At 40.0% G+C, this 12,778-nt stretch overlaps 2 protein-coding genes across 9 annotated transcripts in view; one reads left to right on the top strand and one right to left on the bottom strand.

Annotated features, from left to right (window-relative positions):
• HHLA2 (HHLA2 member of B7 family) overlaps positions 1-4,612 on the top strand; it is a 76,532-nt gene extending 71,920 nt beyond the window's left edge. For all 8 annotated transcript variants that reach the window (XM_077993957.1, XM_077993954.1, XM_028844642.2 and 5 more), the window contains 2 exons: positions 1,822-1,889; positions 2,588-4,612. In XM_077993957.1, the coding sequence (XP_077850083.1) occupies positions 1,822-1,889; positions 2,588-2,638 (119 nt within the window). In that variant the 3' untranslated portion in view covers positions 2,639-4,612. The remainder of the gene's footprint in view (positions 1-1,821; positions 1,890-2,587) is intronic.
• Positions 4,613-5,177: 565 nt separating this feature from the next.
• Positions 5,178-12,778, bottom strand: part of MYH15 (myosin heavy chain 15) — a 129,576-nt gene continuing 121,975 nt past the window's right edge. The window contains exons 37-38 of the mRNA XM_077994122.1: positions 9,479-9,574; positions 5,178-8,529 (exon numbers count right to left, since the gene is read on the bottom strand). Coding sequence (XP_077850248.1) covers positions 8,275-8,529; positions 9,479-9,574 — 351 coding nt within the window. The 3' untranslated portion in view covers positions 5,178-8,274. The remainder of the gene's footprint in view (positions 8,530-9,478; positions 9,575-12,778) is intronic.

Here is a 12,778-nt window from a genome sequence, read left to right as displayed (position 1 = left end):
AAAGAGTCAAGACCCATCAGTGTGTTGTATTCAGGAGACCCATCTCATGTGCAAAGACACACATAGGCTCAAAATAAAGGTATGGAGGAATATTTACCAAGCAAACGGAAAGCATAAAAAAAGCAGGGGTTGCAATTCTAGTCTCTGATAAAACAGACTAAACCAACGAAGATCAAAAAAGACAAAGAAGGGCATTACATAATGGTAAAGGGATCAATGCAAAGAGAGCTAACTATCCTAAATATATATGCACCCAATACAAGAGCACCCAGATTCATAAAGCAAGTTCTTAGAGACCTACAAAGAGACTTAGACTCCCACACAATAATAGTGGGAGACTTTAACACCCCACCGTCAATATTAGACAGATCAATGAGACAGAAAATTAACAAGGATATTCAAAACTTGAACTCGGCTCTGGACCAAGCAGACCTAATAGACATCTACAGAACTCTCCACCCCAAATCAACAGAATATACATTCTTCTCAGCACCACATAGCACTTATTCTAAAATCGACCACATAATTGGAAGTAAGACACTCCTTAGCAAATGCAAAAGAATGGAAATCATAACAGTCTCTCAGGCCATAGTGCAATCAAATTAGAACTCAGGATTAAGAAACTCACTCAGAACCACACAGCTACAAGGAAACTGAACAACCTGCTCCTGAATGACTACCGGCTAAATAACGAAATTAAGGAAGAAATAAATAAGTTATTTGAAAGCAATGAGAACGAAGACACAACATACCAGAATCTCTGGGACACAGCTAAAGCAGTGTTAAGAGGGAAATTTATAGCACCAAATGCCCACATCAGAAAGCAGGAAAGACCTAAAATCGACACCCTAACATCACAATTAAAAGAACTAGAGAAGCAAGAGTGAACAAATTCAAAAGCTAGCAGAAGACAAAAAATAACTAACAGCAGAACTGAAGGAGATAGAGACACGAAAAACCCTTCAAAAAATCAGAGAGTGACTTTCAGTTGAAAGACAGAGCCAGACCAAGGTGACCGTACAGGGAAAAAGCTGGGAGAGTGAATACCTAATTTCACTCTTCCCTGTCTCTGATCTCCAGCCCAAATAGAAGCCAGGAGGAGTAGATACCCTGCTGATGGAGCCCAACGAGGTCAGCCTCCCATGGCTGAGAGAAGAATGGATTCTGGTTCTGGAGGAGTAGTCAAAAGATATGGGCAAAAACTTTGTCACAGTATTGGCCACTTTAAAAAATAGATATATTCCATACTTCTGCAGTGAGATGGGCTGAAAATATATTTGAAGCTGTTATATGAAAAGCCACAAAACCTTTCCTAGCTCCAGCTCCCTGGTTGCAGTTTCATGACTGTGGTTCATATGTTTTATTTTTAAATTCCCTTTTCTATTACTGTTTTAAAATGTACTTTGTCTAAGATATGTATTAAAGGGCCATATTTTATGAAAGTCCATAAGGAGGCCTTCTTTGAGAAATGACATATCCCTTTTTCTTTAACCATCACTCTCATCCCCTCTTTGGCTATGACATTTCCATTGTTAGCAGTTGGTAGGAACCAGGCCAAGGATCACAAGAAGCCAGGAATTGCTGAGCTGACTGAACTGCCTTTACTCCCCTGCTTTGGAGCACCTGGATCAACCATACACATTTACTGCTGCTTCTGATGATGTGTTTTTACATTGAATGCATTTTTCATGTTGTTTGTTAAAGATATGAAGGGAGAGTAACTCAGATGATTCTATTAACATAATTATATTGAGATAGGACTAAGGGAGAATTTTGGTGTTTGCAAAGAAATTATTTTTAAGTTCTCTTTTTTTCCTGTAGAAAGACGTCGTGTCTCTACTGAGAGCACTCACGATGATAATGCCTCTGATAATGCCGAAGAAAACATGGTAAGGCATTATTTCCTTTATCAAACAATATACAGTATAAAAATGCTTCTTTAAAAGGGTAATTGAAGTTCTGACTGATTCACATATCATCACGCAAGACTTTTATATAGAAAAAAAAAACAGCAAGGAGGGGTTGCAGGATAATATAGCACGAAAAATATAATTAGACTTTTCCCAATGTCTATAATTAAACAGGCTCTACTTGCTTAAATACATGGTTGTTCTTCTTGTCTCCTATTGTTGTTTGTAGAGAAGATCTCCAATGGCATTGTGCATATGAGGGTGAGCCAATGTACTTATGATAGAAGCATGAAACATGGGATTGTATACAAGTGGAAAGAAACACAACTATAATTCACTTGCAAATTATAGTTTGATTGTATACTTCCTTTTTACTGCATTCCTTTTATTATTTACGTGTTCCATTAATCAGAATATAAATAAGGGCTAGGAGTGTGATAAACTTGTTTTTCCCACTGTTAAAAACCCTGAAATAGCAAGTAGGGAGATTAAAATTAACTGATAAGACTCAGACTTATTTTGTAATGGTCTCATGGATTTTTAATTACAGATGCCAGCAATAGACTAAAGCTTCTTACCGCCCACCCCAAAACACTACTATCATTAAATATTTAAGATATAAATGGTTATTCTGACTTGAACAACAGACATTTAGAGTCTATTTTTCTCGGTTCTAGCGTCTTTCAGGAAGAGTACAGGAAATGAGAGAAGACCTTGACAACTCATGACAAGCATCCTTAATATCCAGTGACTTCATATCCCCTTTCTGCACTGCAATTCTAGGCAATGGCCTGTCAGACCAGACAGTTCTACCACTGCAAAGACTTGTAACCATTTTCTAATATCACATTTTACTTTTCAAGACATAAGGATCATTCACTGACCCACTACCTGCATTGAGTATAAATGCCCGAATGTTAAGGATTTCAATTTAACTTTGAAAAGAACTGTCTCATTCATTTACATTCCTGTTCCAGTCAGCCCAGGAGGTTACAGTGAGCTCTCCGCTAAGAATCTGGAAGAAATGCATCACTAGGAGTTGGTTCCCAATCTGATCAACTGATAATGGGTGAGAGAGCAGATAAGAGCAGAAGTCACCTTAGTGGAAAGGTTAAAAACCAGAGCCTGGAAACCAAGATGATTGATTTGACAAGGTATTTTTGTCTAGTTTTATATGAATGGTTATATCAGGTAACCAACTCAATTTGGGATGAATCTTAGGGAGGCCAAAGAATAAGACTGTCAGTATCTTTAAGATTGCTAGGAAAAAGGGCCCTATCAACATAAGAATCTCTGAAGTTAGGTTACACCTGACCACACGAGGCTTGCATAGTTGATTGACTAGCCATGAAGATAATTTGAACTCTTCTGGCTCAACTGGCATATTACTAATCAGTCTTCTAATAAATTTAGATTTTCATATAAATTTTTAAGCAAGAAGAGAAGCGAGAGCTCAGCTAATCTAATCTGTTTCCCTTAATTTTAATCATCAACTTATGTAAAAGAAACAGTCTACTCTTAATGCTTGTGAACTTGTCACTATAACCAGGCTTTTGTGTGACTTAGTCGATCAAGGTTTTGACTCTATAAGAGAAAGCAAATTCTGAATTGTGGTGTAACTTCCACCTGGTCCAATTTTATCATATGACCTCAGTTTCACAATCCTATACCTTGTATGTAGTTAACTCTGTTTTTGCTACAATGTTGTGATGGGTTATCACAAATAGCAAAGTATTAAGAATTCCAGTCAGAATGATGATTATTAAAAAGTCAAGAAACAACAGATGCTGGCAAGGCTGTGGAGAAATAGGAATGCCTTTACACTGTTGGTGGTAGTATAAATTAGTTCAACCATTGTGGAAGACTGTGTGGGCAATTCCTCAAGGATCTAGAACCAGAAACACCATTTGACCCAGCAATCCCATTATTGGGTATATACCCAAAGGATTATAAATCATTCTACTATAAAGACACATGCACACATATGTTTATTGCAGCACTATGCACAATAGCAAAGATCTGGAACCAACCCAAATGCCCATCAGTGATAGACTGGATAAAGAAAATATGGTATAAACACCATGGAATATTATGTAGCCATAAAAAGGAATGAGATCGTGTCCTTTGCAAGGACATGGATGAAGCTGGAAGCCATCATCAGCAAATTAACACAGGAACAGAAAACCAAACCATGTGTTCTCATAAGTGGGAGCTGAACAATGAGAACACATGGACACAGAGAAGGGAACATCACACACCAGGGCCTGTTGGGGTCTGGGGGGTGAGGGGAGGGAACCTAGAGGATGGGTCAATAGGTGCATGTATTTGTTCTTGATGTATCCCATGTATCCCAAAACTTAAATTGTTTTTTTAAAAAAGTAACTTACATATATTTAAAAAATTCCATTGTGAAGAAAAATTCAATTGAGATAATATTTAAGTGTCTGCCATCTCTGCTTCCCCCTAACCTTGGTTCCTTTTAAAAATTATGTCCTAGTGAAAGAATATGATACTTAAAACTGGATGTATCCCCAAGCTGAAGTTTGACTTTACTGAGTATGTGCCTGGGGTGTGCAGAAACAATAGCATCCTGACTTCAGGATTGGTAATACGATAACAGCAAATTTCTAAGAAAAGGTTTGGGATATAGAGATGTTTCCTGAATTTAAACACTGGCTTATTAAAGGATAATTCCAAACTTATTTTTTACTGAAGTTTTTAAAAATTACCATTTCAGGAAAACAAAACCTAGAAAAGTTCCAAGTTAAATGTTTTGTGTTTTCTCACTGGGTTGAGACCGATGATAAGAAGGAGCGACTGCTTTGGATACAGCCTGACACACATCCCTGCTAGTCCACTCTGTGGCTGTGCATCCCCCTCCACCAACCACAAAACTCAAATTTGGTTTGCCTTGCTCAAAATGGTACCCTAATGTTTCAAGAGGATTCACTTTGATCTGTCTGAGCCAACCCTGGCAATTGCAGTCCTCTTGCCACTAGACTGGTTCAGCATAAGAAGGTAAAGAAATCTGTTCCGTAGGATATGAGGAAAAGTATTCCAGAGGTCTGTTTCTGGGAAGGTGTTTCTCCATTTTAAAAAGAGGTTATTGTATGGGGAGGAAATGCTCAGGACTGCTGAAGTCCTCTTACAATGACAAGAGATTCAGACAAGAATGAACCTGGATCCTCTGATACCACTGAGTCTCTGAATTAATCTTCAAGCTACCCATATGAGTCAGGGTTGGATCAGGGAGGCAGAACCGGAGAATGACAGAATAAAGATTTATTATAGAGCTTCAACCTTACACAATTGTGGGTGCTGGTGGAGAAGTCTATGCCAGGCTGCTCCCTCTGCATCTGGTCCTGGGCCTGAAGTCACGGTAGGTCGGCTGTGCATGCAGCGAGGATGAAGGGAAGTCCATAAGAACAAACAGAACCCATGTCTGCCTCACGGCCTCCACTGCAATGCTGTGGATGATCTCAGGAAAAGCTGGTGCTGGTTGCCATGGAGCTGCACACACACCTGGCCAGGACTCTGCAAAGCTGGAGGAGGCGGCTGGCAGGAGCTGGAAGAGCTCTGGGTCCAGGGAGCTGTCTCTGGTCCTTTCTAGTGCCCCTTTTTGGCCAGGAGTCATATTTTCAAGCTGTCACAATGCTTGGGTCTGTACACTGACCTTATGAGCGTAAAATAGCTGATTTTTGCTTGTCAGATTAATGCAAAATTCTTTATGACCTACTCCAATCCAGAACCACGAGAGAGGAATTCCGGGACACGTTCCTCCGGCTGAGCTAAATTGGCACTGCAGAAATCCAGCACATCACCTGTCACTGAATGTCTTGTGTGGGGTTACCTCCATGTTTAAAGTGTGTACCAGCATATAGCCTACATGTGCGTTGATTAGGAGAGTTTTGCCTACATGTTCAAATTGCCTAACTATGGCTACATTTATATCACAATGCTGAGGAGATTTTATGACTTTCATTCCACCACTGCCAGCTCACAATATACATTCATAGACGTAGGGGTGAATCAAGCCAAAGTTGCCTAACTTCAGTAAAAACCATTCACCAACATGCCCTAGTCCCCATGGAGCGTGATTGGTCTAAGGACATCTATGAGTCCTACCCATTAAGAGGAAATATGGACAAAGGATTAAGTATTTATTCATTTTTTAAACATCAGAATCGAAAAAGTTCTTCCATTTATTTAATTTGTCATGTGAAACATTACAAGGTAGTTTACTTGCATTTGAGGATCAAAAAATCCTCATTAACTGTGGAAGCAATGATATTCCCTTTAATTATTTTTCTAATTGCCTTGTTTATATGGTGTGAAAAGCAATTTAAACATGTTTTTAAAAAATGTTTCCAATGCAAGCTAAATTTTTGGCCATGAAACAGCACCTTCCTTGTACTTCTCCAGCTGTTGTCCTTTCAAAGCAGGGGATACTATTCTTTTTGAACCTGAAAAACAGAATGTCAGTGTGTTCTGTGAATTTCCTGTGATTTTCACCAATGGAACACATGCCCAGAACCAAGCTGAGTCCTTTCCAGAGGTAAGCAGGCCTTAGCCAACTCTTCATTAACTTCAAAGGGAGGCAGGGAATTGAGACAATTATCTGCATTATAGAAAGCAGACCCCGGTAATTCACCCCAAGGGCATGCTCGGTCACTCTCAATTTTCTGCCTGCCTTGTCTTGCCAGTGAAGGCAGCGCCCTCTTTAGCCAACCCCATGAGGAGAAAGATTCTGCAGCCACACCACCAATTTGCTCCCCAGCCCTGACACAGAATTCTTTCAGCAAACCTTTTCCTTGTGTGTATGACAGTTGAGGGATTTTTTTGGCTTTTCTTCTGTGAAGGGGAAACAATTGGTCATTGCACTGCCAAGGAAGGTTTTCCTATTCCTCTCTAGCCTCTCAAAAGCAATTTCTGCTTTACTCACTGTGTTCTTTGTTGAAAAGAACTGTGACAAAGTCGAACGCATGGCATCTGTTTTGGAGGCCCTTCGACCTCCTGCAGCTGAATGCAATTGCAGCACATGGGAAGCACCTCCCTAAACAAGTAACATTACATGGGTTGCTGGCGGGCTCTGCAGAGAAGACCCTAAATCCAGTGCCACAACACTTCTCAAATTGGGGCCAGAGTTCAAACCTCTTAATTGGCCCTCTCACATAGGACTTATCCTTGAGGCAGCTATTCAGACATCAGTAAAAAATTTCTGGAGTCTCTCAATGAGTCATATGTCTTATATTTATATCTAAGTATCTTCTATATAACCAACTCTTAGGCTCTCCTCCAAAAGAGATGCTTTTGACCTCCCTTAAGGTTGTATTTATGCATATTATTGGCAACCCTATCAACTTACCTTGCAGGGTTACTAGTAATTCAGTTTGGGCCTGGAAAAATTTGTATAAAATAATCAGGAGTCCATGGAACAAGATGATTTTAAAAAGCACAGATGGATCAGCTCAAAATTTGGAGTGCACTCTTTCCATAGTAGACACATACATGACTTTGTACCATGTCAATATGGAGTTGAAGAGGGAAGATGTTTAAGATTGAGGTAGTGAAGGAAAACAAATGAAAGAGTCTTGCTTTGTATTTCTCTGCTTTATATTCCTGATTCTGCCCAAAAACACAGAGAAATTGGGCTAGTGATGCACCACGTTTAAAACGAAAATGAAATGATGGTGCCTATGTATGCCAGAAGCTATGCTCAGTGATTTCAGGCAATCTATTAGCTAATATCGCATGATCCAATCTCCTCGGATTCTTTTCTCCTAAAGCCAGACCTCATTTAAAAACTGTGTGTTCCTGGGAAAATTTTAATAAGGAAGCCGAGACTACCTGACCCTACCAAACATTCAGTACATTGTTCTTTGTCACTCTACCAGTAAAATCAGGGCAATGGCCTCTACCATTAGATTAGAAGAATCATTTCATGGACCAAAGAGATATAAAAAGATCCTTTCTCTGTGTTTTCAGGCAGAATCAGGAATATAAAGCAGAGAACTACAAAGCAAGACTCTTGCATTTGTTTTCCTTCACTGCCTCAATCTTAAACATCTTCCCTCTTCGACTCCATGTTGACATTGTACAAAGTCACGTATGTGTCTACTACGGAAAGAGTTCACTCCGAATTTTGAGCCGATCCATCTGTGCTTTTTAAAATCCTCTTCTTTCCATGGACTCCTGACTATACACAAATGAATCCAGGCCCTCAATCTCAGATCCTGCAAGTTAACATGGAAGCATTTGAAAAGTATAAATACAATGTGCATGCCACTCAAATGCTTAGCATTTCATCTACCTGGACAAGTATAATTTAGTAAACATGGGAAGACCTTATTGGAACCCTTTGTTCTTATCTTTTAAAAGCTTTTAAAGAGAAAAACAAATTTCTTGTTATACTGGTCCATGCAATGACATCAGCCCTAAACAAACATGATTGAAGAGTTAGAACAGAGTTGAATACCTGCCGTACCTTTTTCCCAAACTCTCTTGCTTTAATCTTGAGTTTATTGACTTGAGATTCTGCCACCTCTGCCCTTTCCTTCACTTCATTCAACTCATGTTGCTGCTTCTTATACTTGGAAAGGTATTGATTGGCTTGTGCTTCCTATAAAAATAATAAAAAAAGAAATCTCCATGCCTATATAGTCAGGTTTTTTTTTTCTGCTCTGACATGAAAAAGTTGAATAATGTGAAAAGAATCTAAACTTCTGAGTATTGAATGGGATATCGTATTTTGGTATGATATATTAGGATTCAGACTTTCTAGCAGGTATAAGATCCATTTTTTTATAACTTTTGTTCCCTGGAAATTCAGAACCTAGTTGGCACTTTTCATCAACTGGATGCAGTAGAGCTCTCGCAGACTGAAAATGTGCTGGAATAACCACAGTTGTCTGTTTTGTCCTGAGTTTAACATCCTATTCTACCCCTGAGTAGAGGGGGCTTGTCTTTAAAATTATATGGGTCAACAGGTAATTATTAGACCTTGAGCTAGAACAGGTAGTATTTTAGGCCAAATCATTGAAATGATCAAAACCCCTCAAGAGTTAATATTAGGGATAAATCAATATATATGGCACTTACCAATTACATTCCCTGTAGTTATAGATACTGACCCAGGGATGGCAAGTACATTTCAATTTATGGTGGTTTTGTCCACAACCATATCCAGGATCATCAAGAACAAATACTGTGAACCATGTTTATGTTTACCCTAGGTTTGGGGATGAGGGAGGCCCCAGGGTGACTACCTTGCCCAAAACCGGCCTTCCCTACATGACACTCTGCTTTTTCCTAGCTCATTTCTTGTTGTGCACCTGTTTGGGTGAAACCACAAAGGTAAAGGAGAGAGCTCTGGCTTCCTGGAGGGAAAAGCCACACACATTTTTGCCATGGGTGAGAATTCTAACTTGAGAAAAAAACTGAGAATGAGCAGACTCTAAGCTGAGCTGGCCCTCTCTGACAAGCTGCTGGCTGAGCTCAGGGCCACAGATCTCCCTTAACCAAAACAACACTGGGAAATCCAGGAGGCTGCAACTTCCCAAGGCACTCACCGCCACCTCGACTTGCTGCTTGTAATTGTGCACTTTTAGCTGAAGTTTATCCATCTGAGTTTGCATCCTGCTCAGATTCTTCTTGTCTTCCTCTGCCTGCAATACATAGGCACGTATGGGGAAGGTGATTCAGAGGATCCAGCAGTCTACAATGGGGTAGTCTCATGTGGGGAAATAAGGGTTAGGGAACTTTATTAAACATCATCTCACAGTTGTGATTTTTAACAATGGGTTTAACTCACCCAAGTTCCAAGAAATTGATAAACAGAACTGTCAGCACTAATGGTCATTTGTCCTGATCCACCAACCTTTGCTGAAATGGGAGTTAAACCCATTAGGTTCAGTTTGGGTCTGAATGTCTTTCCAGCTCAACCAAGCTATATCTGCCTGAAGCTATATCTGTATACTTAAAATTAGTAGTGAATTATCTACTGTTATATTTTACTTTAAGGTGGTGGTGGTGGGGGTGCATTCCAGATGACGAGCTAAATAAAAAGCTATATCTTTAGCAGGAATGAAGTGCATTATTATAAAAGCCACATATGCAAAAATGAAAACCAATTGCTCCCCAATCAAAACAACTATTCCTTTGAACTTTCTAATTGACTCTTGGTTTTGAGTAATAGAACTATAGAAAAGATAAATTTTCTGGAATTCTGATGCAGACATCAGCAGAGATAGCAACGAAGATTCTACAAGCTGTGGGAACCATGGTGTGCCTATTCTCATTGCCTCAATTACAATCCAGCCTCGGGCTGGAGAAAGGAAATCTGGTGGGATAATGTTTCTCAACTGTGCTCCACAGAGCCTTTGGTATTCCAGGGAGAGAGGAGGCTAGAGGCAGGCAGGTAGATAAGGCTCTGCCTGCCCCCTCTTTCCTCATGTCCCTTTAACTGGAGTATTTCCACACTGGAGCTATTGAACTTTTCAAAGGCAGAAAATACCTCAATTTGCTCAGGGTGGAGAAGCTGATTTAATCAAGAAAGATCTACTGCTGCTTAAAATTTTTTTCTGGCTCCATTTGACCTATTCCATCAAGTATGAACTTTTTTGGCAGCTTTAACGTTCACCCTACTTACCTTCCATTCCCCCCACCACCACGAACCCACTCCAACCAGGTCACATTCTCCTGTTTCCGCAGAGCTCCCCTGCTTACTTTGTCCTCCTTAGGTTTAGCCAAGCTGTTCTCATCATCTGGAATGCACCCCCACACACACACACCATCACCTTAAAGTACCATATAAAAGTAGATATTAATTACTAATTTTAAGCATCAGGAGACAGGGATGAATATATATATGAAAGAACCTAGTTGGGGAACTGAGACAAGTCTGGTTCAAATAAAATCCCTTCTTTGTTTTTATCTGCCTATCCCTCGACTTCTCAGGTTTATAAAATTCAAAAAATTTGTAGCATTATGTGCTTACAGTAAATTATAAAATCAACACAAGTTTAATTGCTAACAATCAGTTTACTGAGAGGAGAGTAAATTGTTGGTAAAGGAGGCCACACAGAAGAAAACTGAAAAAAGCTAGAAGTGGTTGCTGATGTTCCTGATGTCCCTCCCATATGGGAAGGCAAAGCCACTGATGTTAGGCCTAGGTTCCCATCTTAAGCTGTGGGGCATTGAGTAACTGGTGGCCATGGCTATGCACGTCCTAGATTTCCCAACAAGAAAAGAACTTGCCATTCAGCTGTGAGAAGTGCCGTTACCTGATAATCTCCAACTGTAGTGCCTTTGGGACCTGCCACAGCATTAGCATTGAGGCCACACACTTCCTAGGCAGCCCCCAGGCAATGGCTGGGCACAGTGAAGTCACCAGAGTCTGGCCATTTCTGCCCAACATGGGAGTCCTTTCTGGGCTATCTTCGTGCTGGATGCTTGCCCAGAGCTGCACTACCATCTGACACTCTTCCCATCCCCTCTTCCTCCCTCAGCCTCTCCTTTCACGTCTCTGCCCCATCCTGCTTGCTTGCATCTTCATCTTTCATAGATGTCACTTCTAATAGATCCCTTGTACATCTAACTCTATCCTGGCATTTGGTTCCTAAAGAACCCTCTCAACACAGCAACTTAACCAGATTGTATTTCCTTATCCCTAAAAATGATACTACATTCTTGACTAGATGTGTAAAGATTAAATAATATCTACACAGATTCTTGGATGTAGGAGGCAGTTGATGGTAGAACTGAGTAGGTGGGTGGAGAGTGAGGGGCAGAGGAACTATCTTGACCTTCTATAGCAACTACAAGTACCTAATCTTATGTTCTGCTTTATAGCACATTTTTCTAGGTGCTGGAGAGAGAAAATAGGACAAGTTTCCAAATGCTAGGGGGATATAAAGGAGAGGATAAATGCGGCATGGGGACCAGTCATAGAACTGCCATGGAGCGGGACCACACTTGACTCCTTTTCAGTAGCAGAATCTTCCCAGAGGACTTCTCCTAAGAAAATGATATTTGTGCCCCTTTCAAAATGACACTTTTAATTGCACCTAGGAATGGGCTATCACCAAACACCCTGCCTCCTTGTCCTGGTGGTTATTTTGATGATCGAAATGACTCAGCATTAACCTTGAACATTTCAAAACCAAGTACCAGGAAATGTGGAGTGTCCTCTAATATCTTTTTAAACTTACAGGGTCTAGCCTAATAGATATTAGCTGATCTGATGGCAGAAAATAGGCCTATCTAAGCATTCTGCAGACACTTGGAAGAAATTAATAAATGCACCTCATTCTAGCACATGAGAAACACTAGGATTATTACAATGAAGAAACAAGGGTAAGGCACAACAGAACAAGAATGCATTCCTTGGGACAATGAAAACCAAAAAAAAAAATATGTAACTTTGGTTTTTTGTTTTATAATGAAGTTGTTTACAGAATAAAACAATAAGAATAATCAATAGGAAAATAAAAAGAAAAATCCAGACATTAAAGCAGCATTTCACACCATCAACACGGGTGGCTTCTCCACCCTCCTCAAAAGAAGAGTAGAATAGCAAACTTTTAAGTTCCCAAGGTGTTTACCTACTTAGCCATACACACCATGGGCCCACTTCTCAGTGGCTTTGATATACTTAGCGTGGTCTAAAGAAGTGTCAGACTAACTCATCTTACAAAAGGAACCACTTAATAATAAAAGAGCTGTGCAAGTAGCTCATTTCGTCTTAATTAGCCCAAGATGATGCTTCTGAAGTGCTGTGCTTTCTTATCTATCCTTCCTGCTGCAAGGGAAGAAGACTTTGACATCTTTAACAACTCAGCCTCAGGAACCAGAATCAGTACTAAGCAGAT

This window comes from Macaca mulatta, chromosome 2 (genome assembly GCF_049350105.2).
Source record: "Macaca mulatta isolate MMU2019108-1 chromosome 2, T2T-MMU8v2.0, whole genome shotgun sequence".
NCBI lineage: Eukaryota > Metazoa > Chordata > Mammalia > Primates > Cercopithecidae > Macaca > Macaca mulatta.
Note: the sequence above shows the minus strand (reverse complement) of the source record. Positions and strands in the feature narration are given on the sequence as shown.